This window comes from Somniosus microcephalus, chromosome 5 (assembly GCF_052327205.1).
Source record: "Somniosus microcephalus isolate GS21.2 chromosome 5, FLI_Smic_1.0, whole genome shotgun sequence".
Lineage (NCBI taxonomy): Eukaryota > Metazoa > Chordata > Chondrichthyes > Squaliformes > Somniosidae > Somniosus > Somniosus microcephalus.
This window is the reverse complement of record NC_140991.1, coordinates 239,781,594-239,803,606: the sequence shown is the minus strand read 5'-3', so window position 1 is coordinate 239,803,606 and position 22,013 is coordinate 239,781,594. Positions and strand designations below refer to the sequence as shown.

Here is a 22,013-nt window from a genome sequence, read left to right as displayed (position 1 = left end):
GAGCCTCGGGAAATCGCGGGGGGGTGGGGGGGAGAGCCTCGGGAAATCGCGGGGGGGGGGGAGAGCCTCGGGAAATCGCGGGGGGGGGGGGAGAGCCTCGGGAAATCGCGGGGGGGGAGAGCCTCGGGAAATCGCGGGGGGGAGAGCCTCAGGAAATCGCGGCGGGGGGGGGAGAGAGCCTCGGGAAATGGCTCGTGCTTATGCATAATTAATGCAATAAAATATTTTCCTAATCATAGCTAGAATTTATACTGTAGAAGCAGTAGTGATTGGCATTGATTGTATAATAAGTGGGTTTCACTGTATCTGAATATAATGATAATATTAACACTAATATTGTTTTTAAGCTAAATAGCTTTATATATTGTTTTAGTTCCCCCCCCCCCCCCCACCTCCCGATAATCTGCCTTTTTTTAGGGCACTAAATGATGGTGAAGCATGATACCACACATAATTTTTTTTGTTTCTTGGTTGGTTTCACAGTATTGTGCATCCTGTTGTGGCCTTTAGTAACCTCATATGACTTGGGGCACAGTATTTACAACAAGATTGAACCAGTTCTGCAGCGACTGGATTTTGGTCTGAAGGACTATGTGCAACGTTTGCAAAGAAGAAGGCAAAGTAAGAACAACTCTGCATTCATAATTTAAGCTATACATCAAAAAAAGTACAATGTATTCTGGGAATTATCTAAAATTTATAATAATGCACTGATAATGCAGGTTCTACTTTAGTAATCTTCACGACGATAGAAATAAAGAAAGAATTTGCATTTAAATAGCTTCTTTCTTGACCTCAGGCTGTCCCAAAGCGCTTCACAGTCAATGAATTACTTTTGAGGTGTAATGCAGGGAAACACAGTGCTCAATTTCCACACAGCAAGGTCCCACAAACAGCAATTAGATAAATGTTTTAGTTGAGGGATAAATGTTAGCCAGGACACCGGAAGAATTCCCCTGATCTTCTTTGAATAATGACATGAGATCGGTTATGGATCAGTTACGTCCACCTTAGAAGGCAGATGGGCCCTTAGTTTAACTTCTCATCCAAAAGACGGGACCGTGGAGCTCTCCCTCAATACTGCACTGAAGTGTCAGCCTGGAGTGGGGCTTGAATCCATGACCTTCTGACTCAGAGATGTGAGTGCTACCGCTGAGCCAAGACTGACAGCAAGCCCTCTCACCCCAAATGGGTTTTCCTAGTTTAGTCAGATATTTGTTGGGCAGGATTATGAGAAGAGAGATTGGGCAGCTATTTTCTAGTTATGAACTGTACTCTGTTATAATGGGTTTCTCTCTGAAAATAGCCACTATGTTTCTAGGAAGTAAGCTTTATAGTTTGTCTCACTTTTTTAAAAAAGCGGTTATTGTCATCATTCAGATGCTTTTATATTGCATTAGCGTTTCCAGATTCACCTAGAGAGATCTTGCAGAGCCAGCTGCAAACCAAATGTAAAACTGCCAGGGTGCACTAAGGCCAGCTGCTGAGAAGACACATTTTTAGCAGGTCTTGTATAGTATGCCTTTAACATCCAAATATGTGCTTTATATGATTCTGTATCCGCTAAATAAAAACCCATATTTGAATAAGTTAATTACAAAAGTGAATTGAGAGGGAGGAAAGTAAATTTAAACACTGTGCAGGTGCTGACATTGCTCAATGCTTTAATGGTATAAACAGCATTGCAGGCAAATAATTTGTCGCTCTCTGTTATACTGTGAGGTGATAGCTTATAGAAACATGGCAACCCGTGTGTCTATGATCTTCTGCTGATAAATTCGACTCCGTAGCAGCCAGTTTTTCGGCGCTATGGGTGCCGTTTTGAGTCCAAAATGGCATCCGCGCCGCGCACGCACTTCTGTTGCAGGCTGCGCTGACGCCATTTTGGGTAGGTCGTTAGTGCTGGCACTGTGAGCAGGCGCCGGCAGTATGCAGAGTATGGCGTCAATCAGTGTGCAACAGTGAGTTGACGCCAGTGTTGCCATTTTCGACCTCAACGCTCCAACTATCGCCCTCTCTTAAACACGCACAGCTGAACATGCGTTCAGCAGCAGGAAGGACACCCCCACCAGCGCGATTTAAAGGGTTCATCACCTACTTAAAGGTTAGTTGCTGGTTGATTTCTACTGGCTCTTGATGTGTTTACCTTATTTAAAGTGGCTGAAGTCTCAAGAGAATGGTGTGGCAGATTACTTCAAGGCTTCTGCTCAGACCAGTTGCTCCCAGACATGGGTACTGTAGTTTGTATCCCCCTTGGCCTGCAACATGAAAGGGAGAATGAGCAGAGGCAACACAGAGCAGGACAAGCTGCTCAAAGAGGCAGGAGGGAGAGAAGGACTCTTAGAGGGAACTGTAGCATAGTGGTTATGTTACTGGACGAGTAATCCAGTAGGGCTGGATTAATGATCCGGAGATATGAATTCAAATCCCACCACAGCAGCTCTGGAATTTAAATTCATTTAATTAAATAAATCTGGAATAAAAAGCTGTTTGTGGTCTACATTAATGACTTGGATATGAATGTAAAAGGTATGATCAGTAAGTTCGCGGATGATACAAAAATTGGTAGGGTGGTAAATAGCGAGGAGGGTAGCCTCAGTTTGCAGGACGATATAGATGGGTTGGTCAGATGGGCGGAACAGTGGCAAATGGAATTTAACCCGGAAAAATGCGAGGTGATGCACTTTGGGGGGGACTAACAAGGCAAGGGAATACACAATGAATGGTAAGACCCTAGGCAAGACGGAGGGGCAGAGGGATCTGGGTGTGCAAGTACACAGATCCCTGAAGGCGGCGGAACAGGTGGATAAGGCGGTAAAAAAGGCATATGGGATACTTGCCTTCATTAGCCGAGGCATAGAATATAAGAGCAAGGAGGTTATGATGGAGCTGTATAAAACACTGGTTAGGCCACAGCTGGAATACTGTGTGCAGTTCTGGTCGCCACACTACAGGAAGGATGTGATCGCTTTGGAGAGGGTGCAGAGGAGATTCACCAGGATGTTACCAGGGCTGGAGCGCTTCAGCTATGAAGAAAGACTGGGCAGATTGGGTTTGTTTTCCTTGGAGCAGAGGAGGCTGAGGGGGGGACATGATTGAGGTGTACAAAATTATGAGGGGCATAGATAGGATGGATACTGAGGAGCTTTTTCCCTTAGTAGAAGGGTCAATAACTAGGGGGCATAGATTCAAGGTAAAGGGCGGGAGGTTTAGAGGGGATTTGAGAAAGAACTTTTTCACCCAGAGGGTGGTTGGAGTCTGGAACTCACTGCCTGAAAGGGTTGTGGAGGCAGGAACCCTCACAACATTTAAGAAGCATTTGGATGAGCACTTGAAATGCCATAACATACAAGGCTACGGACCAAATGCTGGAATATGGGATTAGATTAGACAGGGCTTGATGGCCGGCACGGACACGATGGGCCGAAGGGCCTCTATCCGTGCTGTATAACTCTATGACTCTATGACTCTAGTATTAGTAATGTGACCATGAAACTACCAGATTGTCGTAAATACCCATCTAGTTCACTAAATAAGGAAATCTGCCATCCTTACCTGGTCTGGCCTAAATGTGACTCCAGACCCACAGCAATGTGGTTGACTCTTAACTGCCCTCTGAAAAGGCCTAGCACACTACTCAGTTGCATCAAACCGCTCGGAAAAACAATAAGAATAAAACCAGACGGACCACCCGGCATCGACCTAGGCACAGAATTCAGACATGCCAAAGACACACCCAGCCCAGTCAACCCTGCAATGCCCTCCTCACTAACATCTGGGGACATGTGCCAGAGCTGTCCCACAGACTAGTCAAGCAACAGCCTAACATAATCATAATCACAGAATCATATCTTTTAGCCAACGTCCTGGACTCCTCCATCACCATCCCTGGGCAGGACAGACCCACCAGGGGCGGCGGCACAGTGGTATACAGTCAGGAAGGAGTGGCACTGGGAGTCCTCAACATTGACTCCGGACCCCATGAAGTCTCATGGCTTCAGGTCAAACATGGGCAAGGAAACCTCCTGCTGATTACCACCTACCGCCCTCCCTCAGCTGATGAATCAGTACTCCTCCTTGTTGAACACCACTTGGAAGAAGCATTGAGACTAGCAAGGGCACAGAATGTACTCTGGGTGGGGGACTTCAATGTCCATCACCACGAGTGGCTTGGTAGCACCAGTACTGACCGAGCTGGCTGAGTCCTGAAGGACATAACTGCCAGTCTGGGCCTGCGGCAGGTGGTGAGAGAACCAACACGAGGAAAAAACCTACTTGACCTCATCCTCACCAATCTACCTGTCGCAGATGCTTCTGTCCATAACAGTATTGGTAGGAGTGACCACCACACAGTCATTGTGGAGACGAAGTCCCGTCTTTACACTGAGGACAGTCTCCATTGTATTGTGTGGCACTACCACCGTGCTAAATAGGATAGATTTAGAACAGATATAGCAGCTCAAAACTGGGCATCCATGAGGCGCTGTGGGCCATCAGCAGCAGCAGAATTGTAACCCACCACAATCTGTAACCTCATGGGCGAGCATATCCCTCACTCTACCATTACCATCAAGCAAGGGGATCATTGAAGGGATTCAATGAGAAGAGTAGAAGAGCATGCCAGGAGCAGCACCAGGCGTACCTAAAAATGAGGTGCCAACCTGTTGGAACTACAACACAGGACTACATGCATGCTAAACAGCAGAAGCAGCATGCTATAGACAAAGCTAAGTGATCCCACAGCCGACGGATCAGATCAAAGCTCTGCAGTCCTGCCACATCCAGTCGTGGATGGTGGTGGACAGTTAAACAACCAACAGGAGGCGGAGGCTCCATGAACATCCTCATCCTCAATGATGGCGGAGTCCAGCACATGAGTGCAAAAGACAAGGCGTTTGCAACCATCTTCAGCCACAAGTGCCGAGTGGATGATCCTTCTCGGCCTCCTCCTGAGGTTCCCACCATCATAGAAGCTAGTCTTCAGCCAATTCAATTCATTCCATGTGATATCAAGAAACGGCTGAGTGCACTGGATACAGCAAAGGCTATGGTCCTGACAACATCCCAGCTGTCGTGCTGAAGACTTGTGCTCCAGAACTAGCCGCACCTCTAGCCAAGCTGTTCCAGTACAGCTACAACACTGGCATCTACCCAACAAAGTGGAAAATTGTCCAGATATGTCCTGTCCACAAAAAGCAGGGCAAATCCAATCCGGCCAATTACCGCCCCATAATCTACTCTCAATCATCAGCAAGATAATGGAAGGTGTCGTCAACAGTGCTATTAAGCGGCACTCACTCATGAATAACCTGCTCAACCTACGCTCATTTTGTGTTCCGCCAGGACCACTCAGCTCCAGACTTCATTACAGCCTTTGCCCAAACATGGACATAAGAGCTGAATACCAGAGGTGAGGTAAGAGTGACTGCACTTGACATAAAGGCAACATTTGACTGAGTGTGACATCAAGTAGCCCTAATAAAATTAAAGTCAATGGGAATCAGGGGGAAACTCTTTACTGGCTGGAGTCATACCTAGCACAAAAGAAGATGGTTGTTAGAGGCCAATCATCTCAGCCACAGGACATCGCTGCAGGAGTTGCTCAGGGCAGTGTCCGAGGCCCAACCATCTTCTGCTGCTTCATCAATGACCTTCCCTCCATCATAAGGTCAGAAATGGGAATGTTCGCTGATGATTGCAGTGTTCAGTTCCATTCACAATTCCTCAGGTAATGAAACAGTCTGTGTCTGCATGCAACAAGACCTGGACAACATTCAGGCTTGCGTTGATTAATGGAAAGTTACATTCACACCATATATGTGCCACGCAGTAACCATCTCCAACAAGAGAGAGTCCAGCCACCTCCCCTTGACATTCAACGGCATTACCATCGCCGAATCCCCCACCATCAACATCCTGGGGGTCACCATTGACCAGAACTTAACTGGACCAGCCACATAAATACTGTGGGGGACTACGGTCTCCCGCGTAAAGAAATAGGCAACACAGCGAGCTACAAAAAATAGATCTTTACTCCAACTCTCACAATACAGTACTCAATTCGTGAAGCCCGCGAACCTGTGATGACTCACGGATTGGTCACCTGCTGGAACCTGATTGGTTTTCCTTCTATCAGCAGCAGGCAAGTCTGAACGTGCCTTATTCCTCTCAGCTTGCAACTGTCTTGCGGGGGGGGGGGGAATACAGCAGTTAAAAGGGGATTATACAGGTTTATCTACATACACACAGTGTTTCCCCAATGTGGCAACGCCACATACGCCCCCCCAGAATCTTCGTTAACTGTAAAAGTCAGTCTCTGCGGAGGTTTGACCAAGCGGCTGTAGTAGCCATCTGGCGTGTGAGGAAGGCTGTCTGGGAGGTCGGCCGGTTGGTTCGTCAGCTGGTCTGGCGGCTGGTCTGCCGGTGGGCTGGCTGGACGGGCTGCCGGCGAAGGTGGGGCGGCGGCCGGAAAGTAAGGTTCTGGCGTGTCTTGGTCCTCTTGTGGGGCCGCCGCCAACGCGGGAGGTCTGCCCCGCCGTGGGGGAAGAGCCGGCCGAAACGGGAAGCTAAGGTCCAGGTGCGCCAGTTTGAGGCGGTCTACTGAAATAAGGTCCGGCTTCCCGCCGACATCGATAAGAAAAGCTTTGTCCCCCGTCTCCAATACTGGGAAGGGGCCGGTGTATGGTGCCTGCAGCGGGCCTCTGTGCGCGTCCCGGCGCACGAAGACGAACTCCGCATGTCGTAAGTCTCGAGGCACGTAGGACGGCTGCGGGCCGTGTTGCGAAGTGGGCACTGGACGGAATTGCTGGGCCGCGTCCTGGTGCAGGGAAAGCTGTCTGGCGGCCGACCGTGGCTCTGTTGTCAGGGGGAGGAAGTCGCCTGGTACTCTGAGCGGTTGGCCGTAGACCATCTTGGCCGCAGAGGCGCGGAGGTCCTCTTTGGGCGCGGTACGCAATCCCAGGAGAACCCAGGGTAGTTTGTCGATCCAGTTGGTATCGACCAGGCTGGCGCGGAGAGAGGCTTTCAAAGAACGATGAAAGCGCTCGCAGAGCCCGTTGGCCTGCGGGTGGTAGGCTGTTGTCCTGTGCAACTTGGTGCCGAGGCCGGCGATGATGGCATTCCACAAGTGGGAGGTGAACTGGGGGCCTCTGTCCGAAGATATGTCGGTCGGCACGCCGAACCGGGCCACCCATGTCGAGACGAATGCTCGCGCGACGTCGGTCGTGGTGGTGGAGGTGAGGGGAACCACCTCGGGCCATCTGGTGGTGCGGTCGACGATCGTGAGCAGGTGTGTAAAACCGTGCGACGGTGGCAAGGGGCCTACCAGATCGACGTGGACGTGGTCGAAACGCCTCTCGGGCACCGGGAAACACTCCAATGGCGCCTTGGTGTGCTGCTGGACCTTAGCGCGCTGACACGGCACGCATGTGTTGGTCCAGTCTCTCACATCCTTGTGGAGTCCAGGCCAGACGAACTTGGCGGACATAAGTTTCTGAGACGCACGCATCCCTGGATGTGAGAGGCTGTGGATGATGCCGAAAACTCGCTTGCGCCAGGCGGATGGAACGACCGGCCTAGGCGAAGGGACTGAGACGTCGCACAGGAGGGTTGTGCCGGCTGCGTGCAAGTGGATGTCGGCCAGGGTGAGACTGGTAGTTGACGTCCTGAGGGCCTGGATCTCCGCGTCGGCAGCCTGGTCTCTCGCCATGCTGGCGTAGTCGACGCCCAGGTGCACTGCGTGGAGCAAGGGTCTTGAGAGGCAGTCGGCCACCAAATTATCCTTGCCGGCGACGTGGCGGATGTCCGTGGTGAACTCCGAGATGAAGTTGAGTTGGCGCTGTTGGCGCGCGGACCAGGGTTCGGTTACTTTGGCCATGGTGAAAGTGAGCGGCTTGTGGTCCACGAATGCGGTGAACGGCCGGCCTTCCAGAAGGAAATGGAAGTGCCGGATTGCCAGGAACAGGGCCAGGAGCTCTCTGTCGAACGTGCTGTAAGCCTGCTCGTTCTTGCGCAGCTGTCGGCTGAAAAATACCAGTGGCTGCCACGCGCCTTCGACCCACTGTTGCTGGACGGCGCCGACGGCGTAATCCGAGGCGTCCGTGGTGAGGGCGGTCTTGGCGCCCGGGATGGGGTGGGCCAGTAGTGTGGCGTTGGCCAAGGCGCTTTTGGTCTGGTGGAAGGCTGTCGCCATCTCGCTGGACCAGGTGAGTTGCTCTTTGCCCGTTTTGCCCCTGGTGGCTTCGTAGAGGGGGCGCATGAGTGCGGCGGCCTTGGGCACGAACCGATGATAGAAATTGACCATCCCCAAAAATTCCTGCAGCGCCTTAACCGAGGTGGGCTGGGGAAAGTCCGCCACCGCCTGCACCTTGGAAGGTAGGGGAATGGCTCCCCTTGGCGAGATTCTGTGGCCGAGAAAGTCAATTTGGGCTGCTCCGAACTGGCATTTGGCCGGGTTGACGATTAGCCCGTGTTGGCTGAGGCGCTGGAAAAGGGAGCGCAAATGCGCGATGTGCTGGTACTGGCCACGAGGATATCGTCCAGATAGACTAACAGGAAGCTCAGGTCCCGTAGGACGGAGTCTATGAGCCGTTGGAAGGCCTGTGCGGCGTTCTTAAGCCCGAAGGGCATGCGCAGGAACTCGAACAGTCCGAAGGGGGTGATGACCGCCGTCTTCTGGACGTCTGCATGGTGGATGGGGACCTGATGGTAGCCGCGAATCAGGTCGACCTTGGAAAAGACGGACTTTCCTGCGAGGTGTGCCGAGAAGTCTTGGATGTGCGGAATGGGGTATCTATCGGGCGTGGTGGTGTCGTTGAGCCGTCTGTAGTCGCCGCAGGGGTGCCAGCCACCGCCCGGCTTGGGCACAATATGGAGGGGGGACGACCAAGGGCTGTTCGAGCGGCAGATGATGCCCAGTTTTTCCATCGTGGCGAATTCTTCCTTGGCCACCGCCATCTTGGCTGGGTCCAGGCGTCTGGCTCGAGCGAACACTGGTGGTCCCGTAGTGGCGATGTGGTGCTCGACCCCATGCTTGGCTGCCGCGGCTGAGAAGGTCGGTTGTGTGAGCCTCGGGAAATCTGCAAGTAGGCGGGCGTAGTCGTCATGCGCCGGGGCGGAGCAGGACCCGACAAGGGCCGGGCTGTTGCTCTGCTGGCAGGCCAGTGAAGCGAAAGTTGCTGCGTCAATCAGGCGCCTGTCGCGGACGTCGACCAGGAGTCCGTGGGTGCAAAGAAAATCGGCGCCCAGCAAAGGATGTGCCACCGAGGCCGTCACAAAATCCCACGTAAATCGCTGGCCGTTGAAACAAACCTCGGCCCGTCACTTTCCGAAAGTAGCGATGGCTGCGCCATTTGCCGCCACGAGGGGTGGGCCGATGTGGCCTGCCTGGATGTCGAGCTGGGAGGCAGGAATTATGCTGCATTGGGCTCCGGTGTCGCAAACGAATCTGCGTCCTGAAAGAGAGTCGGTTATGTACAGCAGTTTACCTGCGGTGCCAATGGCCATCGTGGCGGCGGGGGTGCGGTCAAACGGGTCTAGGCGGCGGCGCAGGGCTGGTGCGTTGGGCCGGGTGGCCATCTTGGTTTGATCGAAAGAGCAGAGTGCTCTGCAGCGTTGGGCCTTGTGGCCGAAACGCGCGTGGTAGTAGCATAGTTCTGCGGCCTGGCGTGGCGGCGCGCGCTCGGTGGTGTCGGGGAGCCTCGCGGCTGCACAGCCGAGTTGGGCGACGGTGAAAACTTTGTCCGCGGCGGCTGCCAGTTGTACACAGTCCGTGATCGGGGACCCCGCGAGGGCAGTCTGTACCTGCTGAGGAAGCAGGCTGAGGAAAAGGGCCCGAAACAAAAAGCACTGCGGTTCAGAGCCCAGGAGCGCAAGCATCCGGCTCATCAACTGGGTCGGGGTAGAATCGCCGAGGCCTGGTAGTGAGAGAAGCCTGCGGGCCCTCTCCTCCTTGGACAGGCCATAAGCCTGCAGCAAGCGGCCCTTAATGGTTGAGTACTTGCCGGTCTGTGGTGGGTTCCCCAGCAGGTCGAGAACTTCGGCGGCGGTAGAGCTTGCTAGTGCTGAGACTACGTGGAGGTACCTTTCTTCATCGTCTTGAACCCTGCGAAGGGTGAATTGGGCCTCCGAGTGCGCGAACCAAGCTGGTGCTTGGTGTTCCCAGAAGGTGGGGAGCTTCAAGGATGCGGCGCCGGCCGACATCAAGCTGCTGCTGGTTGCCATCGGGTCGTTGCTGGCCTCTGTAGGGCTGCGTGAGTTGGGGGCTTCGGCCGCCGACATTCGGGGTCACCAATGTGGGGGACTACGGTCTCCCGCGTAAAGAAATAGGCAACACAGCGAGCTACAAGAAATAGGTCTTTACTCCAACTCTCTCAATACAGTACTCAATTCGTGAAGCCCGCGAACCTGTGATGACTCACGGATTGGTCACCTGCTGGAACCTGATTGGTTTTCCTTCTATCAGCAGCAGGCAAGTCTGAACGTGCCTTATTCCACTCAGCTTGCAACTGGCTTGCGGGGGGAGGGGAATACAGCAGTTAAAAGGGGATTATACAGGTTTATCTACATACACACAGTGTTTCCCCAATGTGGCAACGCCACAATACTGTGGCTACAGGATCAGGTCAGAGGCTGGGTATTCTGCGGCACCTCCTGACTCCTCAAAGCCTTTCTACTACCTACAAGGCACAGGTCAGGAATGTGGTGGGAAATTCTCCACTTGCCTGGATGAGTTTAGCTCCAACAACATTCAAGAAGTTCAACACCATCCAGGACAAAGCAGTACGCTTGATTGGCACCCCATCCACCACCTTAAGCATTCACTCCTTCCACCACCAGCGTACTGTGGTTGCAGTATGTACCATCTACAAGATGCACTGCAGTAACTCGCCAAGGCTTCTTCGACAGCACCTGCCACAAGGGCAGCAGGTGCATGGGAACACCACCACCTGCAAGTTCCCCTCCAAGCCACACACCATCCTGACTTGGAAATATATTGCCGTTCCTTCATCGTTTTTGGGTCAAAATCCTGGAACTCCCTACCTAAACAGCATTGTGGGGAGTACCTTCACCACACGGACTGCAGTGGTTCAAGAAGGCGACTCACCACCACCTGTGACTGGAAGGAGCGGGCCTGGAGGGAGCACAGCGAGAGCAGAACAGTTAAAAGGAGCAGTCCCAAGCGGCAGGAGCCTGAGACGGGAAGGGGCGGACCTGGAGGGAGCACAGTGAGAGCGGAGCAGTTAAAAGGAGCGGCAGCAACTCAACAGAGGCAGTTTTTTTAAAAAGTGACACCAGAGTAAAAAAGTGACATCGGCACAAGGGAAGGAGCTGATTGGTGAGTAGCTGGTGAGTGTATTTTTTAATAATTTTATTTCTGCTAAGTTATTTAATAGCCTATTAAATAGAGGGAAAGAGCCAATTGGTGAGTAGCTGGGGAGTGTTTTTTGTTAAGTTTTAAGTTTATTTCTGCTGGGTTAGATCTTAGTCTATTAAATAGAGGCATAGCGGGGCAGCTCAGTCCTGTGGAGTGCACATCCTGTGCCATGTGGGATGTCCTGGATGCTTCACGTATCCTGGACGACCACGTGTGGAAAGTGTTGCCAGCTACAGCAACTCAAGAGCCGGGTTTCGGAGCTTGAGCAGCAGCTGGAGTCACTGCGGTGCATCCGCGAGGCTGAGAGTTACATGGATAGCACGCTTCTAGAGGTGGTCACCCCGCAGCTTAAGAGTGGGCAGGCAGAAAGGGAATGGGTGACCGCCAGACAGAAGAGGAGGACCAGGCAGGTAGTGCAGGAGTCCCTGGGGCATTGCGCTCGCCAACCAGTATTCTGTTCTGAGTACTGGTGAGGGCGATGGTTCCTCTGGGGAGTGCAGCCAGAGTCAAGTCCACGGGTGGCTCAGCTGCACAAGGGGGGAGGAAAAAGAGTGGAAGAGCAATAGTGGTAAGGGATTCGATAGTTAGGGGAGCAGACAGGCGTTTCTGCGGCCATAGACATGACTCCAGGATGGTATGTTGCCTTCCTGGTGCCAAGGTCAAGGATGTCACAGAGCGGCTGCAGGACACTCTGAGGGGGGAGGTGAACAGCCAGAGGTCGTTGTCCATATTGGTACCAACGACATAGGCAGAAAGAGGGATGAGGTCCTGCAGGCAGAGTTTAGGGAGCTAGGAGAGAGACTAAAAAGCAGGACCTCAAAGGTAGTAATCTCCGGATTACTCCTGGTGCCACGTGCTAGTGAGTACAGGAATAGGAGGATTGAACAGATGAATGCGTGGCTGGAGAGATGGTGCAGGAGGGAGGGCTTTAGATTCCTGAGGCATTGGGACCGTTTCTGGGGAAGGTGGGACCTGTACAAGCCAGACGGGTTACACCTCAACAGAGCCGGGACCAATATTCTCGCGGGAAGGTTTGTTAGTGCTGTTGGGAGGGTTTAAACTAGCTTAGCAGGGGGTTGGGCACCAGCATATAGGAGTCGAAAAGAGGATTGTGTTGGATAGTACTATAGAAGATAGTACTAGAGGCGGTAGTAGTACCATGTTAGATAGGTGCAGACTAAGAAAGACTATCAAAAGTGGGTTTAGAATGCATATACTTAAATGCACAAAGTGTGGTGAATAAGGTTGGTGAGCTACAAGCACAATTAGCCGTGTAGCAATCTGATGTTGTGGCAATAACGGAAACGTGGCTTAAAAACGGTGAGGACTGGGCACTTAATAATTAATATGTTCAGAAAAGATAGGGAAGGAAAAAAAGGAGGTGGGGTGGCAGTGCTGATTAAGGAAGACATTGTAGTGTTGGAAAGGGAGGATGTTCTTGAGGGGACAAGGACAGAATCCAGTTGGCTAGAGTTGAGGAGCAAAAAGGGTATGATCATGCTATTGGGAGTATTCTATGGGGGAAAAATTCAGTTGCTTTGCGCCTCCCGTTAGCGCCCTAAGAGGGTGCTAATGGGACGCAAAGCAACTAGCGCCCGGGCGCGGCGATGTTTGCGGAATTGACCAGACATTTTGCGGCGGCGCTAAACATTACCACCATGATCTCCTGCGCCCGCAGATCGTGACGTCAGTCGAGCGTGCAACGCCCCGGTAGCGCCCCGGACCGGATATTGAGTGGCGCCCCTGCCCTTACCTCCTGCCGCTAGCAACGACCGGTTGAGGGGAGCGTTTTGCAGTCAGGAAGGGACAGGGGGAGCACTTTTAAAGGCAAATGCTTCCTGCCTTTTTTTGTCGACGACATTTTTACACCACGCATTCTGAGAGAGAGAGAGAGAGAGAGACTTCTGGAGAGATTCAACGCTGTGTGAAAGAGTTTTGGGTACTGAGCAGCACTTTGCAGGTTCATTTTGATTTGACCTTCCTTGCATCGATTTAGAAGAGTCTTAGGGGGCTGCACTTTGAGCTCTTTCCCTGGGCCTCTCCATTGTTCTTTCCAGCAGATTTGATGTACAGGTCTCTCCAGGCCGAGATTCAAGGCTGCAATGAGCAGGGTGTGCATGGAGAGCAAGATCGACCCTCCCTTTAAGAACTGGTCGGCACCAGTGTGTCTGTGTTCCATTGCTGACTGACATCACATGAGCTTCGCCAGCACTCTGAGGTAGCGCTTCACTCCTCGGCGATAGCACCTTAACAGAGGTGTGCAGCGCCTGATTTAGCGCTCCAATCGCCTTCAGGGGCGATAAAAGCCAAGTTTGCAGTCAGAGGCGATAATTAGTGCCGGGCGCTAAACTTTGCACCCAGCCGATAATTGCGCCCCAAATGGGGCGATACCAAATTTCTCCCCCTATAGACCTCCAAATAGTGAGAGGGAGGTAGAGGAGCAAATCTGCAGGGAAATCGCAGAGATATGCAAGAGCTATAGAGTGGTGATATTGGGGGACTTTAATTACCCAAATATCGATTGGGATAATGCTAGGTAGGGTAAAGGGAAAGGAGGGGGAGGAATTTCTGAAATGTGTTCAGGAGAATTTCCTTGACCAATATGTTCTTGGCCCAACTAGGAAGGAGGCATTGCTAGATCTGGTGCTGGGGAATGAGGTGGGCCAGGTCGACCAAGTGCCTGTGGGAGAACACTTGGGTACGAGTGATCATCGTATCATAAGATTTAGATTAGCAATGGAGAGGAGCAAGGAACAATCTAGAGTGGAACTTCTAAACTGGAGTAGGGCTAACTTCAGTGGGATGCGAAAGGATCCAGCCAGAGTAAAATGGAACCAAAGACGGACAAGAAAAACTGTAATGGAACAATGGGTGATCTTTAAGGAGGAGATGTTCCAAGTACAGGTTAGGTACATGCCAACAAGAGGGAAAGGTAAGGGAACCAAAGCAAGGGCTCCTTGGATGACGAGGGAGATAGAGAAGATGATGAAACAAAAAAAGAGGGTGTATGATGCATGTCAGGTGAATTCTTCAAGGGAGAACCAGACCAAATACAGTAAGTTGAGAGGGGATGTGAAGATGAAAATAAGATTGGCAAAGAGAGAATATGAGAGTAGAATGGCAGTTGACATAAAAGGGAACCCAAAAATCTTCTACCGGCATGTAAACAGCCGAAGGTGATATGCTTAGAGGCGCAGGGCAAGGCTAGAATACTCAATGAGTACTTTGTATCGGTGTTTACTAAGGAGATGGATGCTGACAAAATATCGGTAGAAGCAATGGAAGGGTTGAAAATTGATAGGATATACTAGAAAGGCTGGGTATGCTTAGAGTGGACAAGTTGCCTGGTCCAGATGGCTTGCATCCCAGGTTGCTAAGGGAATTGGTGGAGGAGATGGCAGAAGGGCTTGCCATAATTTTCTAATCTTCCCTAGATGCAGGGAGGTGCCTGAGGATTGGAAAGTGGCAAATGTGACACCATTGTTCAAGAAAGGGTGTAAGGACAATCCTAGTAACTACAGGCTGATCAGTTTAACATCAGTGGTGGGTAAAGTTTTAGAAACAATAATCAAGGAAAAAATTAACGGGCACTTGGAGAGGTTTAAGCTAATTAAGGAGAGCCAACACGGATTTGTAAAAGGCAGATCGTGTTTGACTAATTTAATTGAATTTTTTGATGAAGTAACAGAGAGGACTGATGAAGGGAATGCAATGGATGTTGTCTACATGGATTTTCGGAAGGCGTTTGACAAAGTACCACATAGAAGGCTGGTTAACAAAATTGAGGCTCATGGAATAGGTGGGTCAGTGGCAGCTTGGATAAGGAACTGGCTTAAGGACAGAAAACAGTGAGTTGTGGTAAATGGCTGTTTTTCAGACTGGAGGATGGTAGACAGTGGTGTTCCCCAAGGATCAGTGCTGGGGCCACTGCTTTTTTTGATATATATAAATGACCTGGATATTGGAATACAGAGTAGAATTTCTAAATTTGCCAATGACACCAAACTTGGGGGTGTGGCAAACAGTGATGATGATACCAATCGACTGCTTCAGGACATAGAAAGGCTAGCAGAATGCACAGACAAAGTGGCAAATGGAATTTAATAGAGAAGTGTGAGGTGATGCAATTTGGCAGAAGGAACAGGGAGAGACAATATACACTTAATGGCACAGTTTTAAAGAGTGCAGGGACAGAGGGACCTGGGAGTTACTGTGCATAGGTCCCTGAAGCTGGCAGGACATATTGAGAGAGTGGTTAACAAAACATATGGGGGGGAAAATTCGGGCGCAGCGATGTTTGCTAGGGAAGATTGGAAAATTATGGCGATTGGAAAATTATGGCGATGTTTGCACCGCTCCCGAAATTGACTAGAGTTTTTGCGGCGGTGCAAAAGCTTACCGCCCCGATCTGCTGCGGCTGCAGATCGTAACGTCAGTCTCCTACATTCATTTGTCTGAGGAGCAGTGTTTGCGCAGGCTGCACTTCAGCAAGGAGGTGGTCATTGAGCTCTGCCACCTGCTGCAGCCAGATCTGCAGCCTCAACTGAGGACCAGGACGTCTCTGTCGGTGCCAGTGAAGGTCACAGTGGCTCTGAATTTTTCTGCCACCAGCTCCTTTCAAGCAGCTACTGGGGACATCGCCAATATCTCCCAGTTCGCGGTCCATTGCTATATCCGTCGGGTCACAAATGCCCTCTATAAAAGGAGACACCAGTACATCTCTTTCCCGATGACCCGGGCCAAACGGCATGAACGCGCATTGGGCTTTGCGAGGATAGCGGACTTCCCCATGGGAATGCAGAGGTTTTCCGAAACCACAAGGGGTTCCACTCCTTAAATGTCCAGTTGGTCTGTGACCACAGACAGCTGCTGCTCGCTGTCAGTGCCCACTATCCTGGCAGCAGCCACGATGCTTTCATCCTGTGCCAGACTGGTGTGCCAGAACTTTTCCAGGCACCGCATCAGCCAAGTGGTTGGCTCCTCGGGGACAAGGGTTATCCACTCTGCACCTGGCTGATGACACCGCTCCGTAACCCCAACATCCCTGCTGAGCTGCGGTACAATGAGAGCCACCTCGCCACCAGGAACATCATTGAGCAGACGATCGGCATGCTCAAGCAACAGTTCCACTGTCTGGACCACTCGGGAGGAGCGTGCTGCATTCTTCTGGCAATCTTCAGGACCCAGCCAATGCCACTAGGCCTTGGAGCACCACCGGAGGAAGAGGAGGAGGATGATCAGCAGCAGCGGGAGGGAGGCCCACAATGTTGAAACTGCAAAGGCCGTCCGTCAACGACTGATAACAAGCCGCTTCTAGGCCTCTGCTGAGGAAATGGCTTCTGGCATGGAGAACAACATGAATGAAAGCAACCCGCAACCCCTCTAGCCGGCCAAGACAGCAATAATTCCAAAGGCCAAACCTGTACATTTTGAATACAAAAACTTTTTTATTTTACAAACTCTGTGTGTGTCATTTCTTCATGACAAACTAATAGAAACAAACACAAAAAATCATTAATATAACTGGTTCTCACAACCTGGAGATAATGTCCAAAACACTAAACAAAAGTTTGAACATGAACCTCGGCCTTTAATAAAAAATCCCAACATTTTGTCTCACCACCTACTTTTTGCCCTTCGAGGGTGATCTCTTTCCCTTGCGCACTTCCCCCCTTCCCACCCTACTGCTCCTCCGTAATGAGGCCCCAGTGGCTGCAGCAAAGATTGTCAGAACCTGAGACTACAGATGCCCTTGAAGGACGGCCTCGACCAGCTCTGGGCCTGGAGGGCCCGGCTGCAGACTGCACCAACTCTGCATGGGCGGCAGCAGTCTGGACTACAGATGGTGGCAAGTGCAATGGGGAAGTGATAGTGGTGGCAGCAGGAATGCTGTCATCTTGAGAGAGGACAGCAACTCCCTGCTCGACCGACACACTGGCACTCCCACGGGGCAGCACCTCAGCATCCAGAGCAATCTGCTGGAGCACAGATTGCTGGCCTGCTTCGAGAGACCCCCGGGGAAATGTATCTGAACCAGCGACAATGGCAGCAGTCAGTGCTTGCGTGGCCTCAATCTGAGTTTGCATGAGACCAGTCTGAGATTGGATCATGGCAGCCAGTGACTGAATTGCAGCACTAAGCATTTGTGTGGCATCCGCCTGTGCTACAGCATAGTGCTCCACACTCCTTGCCAGTGATTCAATGCGTTAGGGCACCCTTCCCACTACACCCATGAGCTGAGTGTGCATGTCCACCGCCTGGGTGTTCATTTCAGCGATGAGCCGCTCCTCCTCTGCGTCCAGTGCAGCAGGACTCGCTGGCCTACTCTCCCTCCGGGAAGAAGGCCCCCGAGCTTCCCTAGCCACATCGCGTTGCTGCAGCCTGCTGGATCCCGGGGCTTCACCCTCATCAGACCCTTCCCCCCTGCTCCCCTCCAGGGAAGATGTGGTCCCAGTGTGGGCATGGGCTTCCTCGGGAGACGCTGGCGCTGATGCTCCGGCTTCCTCTTCCTCCTCGCCTGCTGCTTCGCTCCCACTGGCAGCTTCAGGGCCTGTCTCCTCAGCTGGTGAATCACCATCTGAAAGCAGGGAGGTACAAGAGTGGCTTTAGCGTCAGGACAGTGAGGCAGTAAGGGAGGAAAGAGTGGAGCGATTTAGTAAGTTGGATTGAAAGTGTCAAAGGCTGGTGTTGTGAGGGACAAGTGGAATGAGAGAGGAGAGAAAGCTGATGACATTACCATTGCTGTCCCGAATGGGGTCGACCTCTCTAGGGGCGACGGGACCGATCACCTGGCTTGCCACAATCCTGTGGACGCGCGCCTCATGATCGCTGAGGGGTTGCAGCTGAGGCCACCCTCCACTCGTCCGTTGCTGCTGTCTCCTGTTATGAGATAGCTTGGCCTGCAAGAAAAAGGACGGCGTCTGAGTAAATATACAGCCATGGTCTTGCCTGATGTGCCTCCCATAATTGAATAGCCCTTAATGTATGCAGCCATGGTCTTGCCTGATGTGCCTCCCATAGTTGAATAGCCCTTACTGTATGCAAGGTGTGGAATGTGCGTGTGTGTTTCATGAGAGGGCCATAGGTGTTGGATGAGCGTTGAGCATTGGGGTTTTAAGACCCTCTGGCCATAGTGAGGTTGAAATGGAGGAATGGCGAGGTATTGGGAAAAAAAGCCACTCACCCTGACGACCCGAGTGAGGTCATTGAACTTTTTGCGACATTGAGTATGGGTCCTGGGCACCATGCTCCTGGAGGAGACGTGCTGAGCCACCTCCCTCCACACTCTTCTATAGTCGCATGGCAAAGGCCTCCTGCCACTCTCAGGGTACTGTATAGTTCTTCTGCGCCCCACCGCGCCAACCAGAGCCTCCAAGGCCTGCTCGCTGAAGCGCTGAGCTCGTTCTCTCACCCTCTCCATAGTCCTTGGCTGGAAAATGTAGTCACAGGTCTCTCCAGGCCGAGATTCAAGGCTCCAATGAGCAGGGTGTGGCTGGAGAGCAAGTACTGGCCAGTGCCAGTGTGTGTGTTCCATCGCTAATTGACATCACCTGTGCTGCGCCCGCGCTCTGAGTTAGCACCTCGCTCCTCGGCCTTTGCACCTTAAGACAGGTGTGCAGCGCCTGATTTAGCGCTCCAATCACCTCCAGGGGCAATAAAAGCCAAGTTTGCAGTTGGAGGCGATAGTTAGCGGCAGGCGCTAAGCTTTGCGCCCGGCCGATAATTGCGCCCCAAACGGGGCGATACCGAATTTCTCCCCCATGGGATCTTGGGCTTCATAAATAGAGGTATTGAGTACAAAAGTAGAGAAGTTATGCTGAACCTTAATAAAGCGCTGGTTAGGCCACAACTGAAGTATTGCGTCCAGTTCTAGTCACCACACTTTAGGAAGGATGTGAAGGCCCTTGAGATGGTGCAGAAGAGATTTACCAGAATGGTTCCAGGGATGGGGGACCTTAGCTACAAGGACAGGTTGGAGAAGCTGGATTTGTTTTCATTAGAGCAAAGGAGGTTGAGAGTGATTTGATAGAGGTGTACAAGATTATGACGGGTTTGGATAGGCTAGATGGGGAAAGGCTGTTCCCACTAGTTGATGGTACAAGGAATAGGTGATACAGATTTAAGGTTTTGGGCAAGAGATATAGGGGGCACGTGAGGGAAAACTTTTTTACGCAGCGAGTGGTAATGACCTGGAATTCGCTGCCGATGGAAGTGGTGGAAGCGGAGACACTCAGTGTTTTCAAGGGGAGACTGGATAGGCACTTGAGGGAAATAAAATTGCGGGGGAATGGGACTGACTGGATTGCTCTACAGAGAGCCGGCATGGACTCGATGGGCTGAATGGCCTCCTTCTGTACCGTTATGACTCTGACCTTCTCAAGGGCAATTAGGGATGGGCAATAAATGCTGGCATTGCCAGCGACGCCCATGAATGAACAAAAAAGCAGGAGGCCATATCCACCCATGGTCTTCGGGGAATAATTCTCAGACCTTAACCTCAGCGAAGAACAGTGTATGTGACATCTCCGCTTCATTAAGGAGGTGCTCACTGAAATCTGCCACCAGTTGCAGGCAGAACTGCATCCTCGGTGTAGGGCGAAGACAGAAATGTCAGTGGCTATGAAGATGAGCGTGGCCATGAATTTTTATGCGTCGGACTGCTTCCAGGCTGGAACAGGCAATATTTCCAACATCTCCCAGTTTGCCGTGCACTGTTGCATAAGGGAAGTCACTGAGGTTCTATATGCAAAGAGAAGTGAATATATTTCATTCTCTCTTGCCAGTGAGAAGCAGGTGGAACGAGCACGCAGCTTTGCCAGGATAGCAAGCTTCCCCAAGGTGCAGGGTGCCATTTAGTGCACACACAATGCTTTGCGGGCGCCGCATGTGAATTCAGAGATGTACCGCAATCGGAAAGGATTTCACTCCCTCAATGTCAGCTCGGTATCCTGGCAGCAGTCATGATCAATGTTCCCTCTAATTTTTTTTTGTGCACAGTCCCTTTAAATTTGCTGCAGCGGCAAGAGATGATGAGAGGCCTGCGCGGGACCTCCCGATTGGTGCGCGGCCGGGCACCTTAGGGGAACATTAGTCATGACCCCTTCATTCTGCGGCATTCCGCTGTACCATCCGCATGGGCCTATACTCTCTGGGGTTTAGAAGAATGAGAGTTGATCTAGGAACATAGGAACAGGAGTAGGCCATTCAGCCCCTCAAGCCTGTTCCGCCATTCAATGAGATCATGTGATCTAACTCTATATACCTACCTTTGCCCCACATCCCTTAATACCATTGGTTAACAAAAATCTATCAATCTCCGATTTAAAACGAATAATTGATCTAGCATCAATTGCCATTTGCGGAAGAGAGTTCCAAACTTCTACCACCCTTTATGTGTACAAGTGTTTCCTAATTTCACACCTGAAAGGTCTGGCTCTAATTTTTAGACTGTGCTCCCTAGTCCTAGAGTCCCCAACCAGCGGATATAGTTTCTCTCTATCTGCCCTATCTCTTCCCTTTAATATCTTGAAAACTTAAATCAAATAACTCCTTAACCTTCTAAATTCTAGGGAATACAACCCTAATTTGTGTAATCTCTCCTCGTAATCTAACCCTTGGAGTCCGGGTATCATTCTGGTAAACCTCCGCTGCACTCCCTCCAAGGCCAATATATCCTTCCTAAGGTGTGGTGCCCTGAATTGCTCACAGTACTCCAGGTGTGGTCTAACCAGGGTTTTGTATAGCTGCAGCATAACTTCTACCCCCTTGTATTCTAGTGCTCTAGATATAAAGGCCAGCATTCCATTAGCCTTTTTGATTATTTTCTGTACCTGTTCATGACATTTTAATGAACTATGTACCTGGACCCCCAAGTCTCTCTGGACTTCCACTGTTTTTAGCTTTTCACCATTTACAAAGTACCCTGTTCTATCCTTTTTAGGTCCAAAGTGGATGACCTCACATTTGCTTACATTGAAGTCCATTTGCCACAGTTTTGCCCATTCACTTAATCTATCAATATCCTTTTAATTTTGTGCTTTCATCTACACTGCTTACAATGCCGCCTGTCTTGTGTCACCGGCACATTTGGATATGTGGCTTTCTATACCATCATCTAAGTCGTTAATAAATACTGTAAATATTTGCAGTCCCAATACAGATCCCTGCGGGACACCACGAGTCACATCCTGCCAATTAGAGCACCTGCCCATTATCCCTCCTCTCTGTCTCCTGCCACTCAGCCTATTTCCTAACCAGGTCAATAATTTGCCTTCAATTCCATGGGCTTCAATCTTAGTTAACAATCTCTTATGCGGGACTTTATCAAATGCCTTCTGGAAGTCCATATAAATAACATCCATAGACATTCTCCTGTCCACTACTTTAGTCACCGCTTCAAAAAATTCAATTAGGTTCATCAGGCATGACTTACCTTTTACAAATCCATGCTGGTTTTCTCTGATCAGCTGAAAATTTTCAAGGTGTTCAGTCTCCCTATCCTTAATTATAGACTCTGGTGATTTCCCGACAACAGATGTTAGGCTAACTGGTCTATAATTCCCTGGTTTCCCTCTCTCACCGTTATTAAATAGCGGAGTGACGTGTGCAATTTTCTAATCTAAATGGACGGTTCCTAAAT

General features: G+C 51.0%; 1 protein-coding gene across 1 annotated transcript in view; it reads left to right on the top strand.

Annotated features, from left to right (window-relative positions):
• Nucleotides 1-408: 408 nt before the first annotated feature.
• Nucleotides 409-22,013, top strand: part of LOC147117621 (reticulophagy regulator 1-like) — a 43,421-nt gene continuing 21,816 nt past the window's right edge. Inside the window, exon 1 of the mRNA XM_085988755.1 lies at nucleotides 409-621. Coding sequence (XP_085844881.1) covers nucleotides 426-621 — 196 coding nt within the window. The 5' untranslated portion in view covers nucleotides 409-425. The remainder of the gene's footprint in view (nucleotides 622-22,013) is intronic.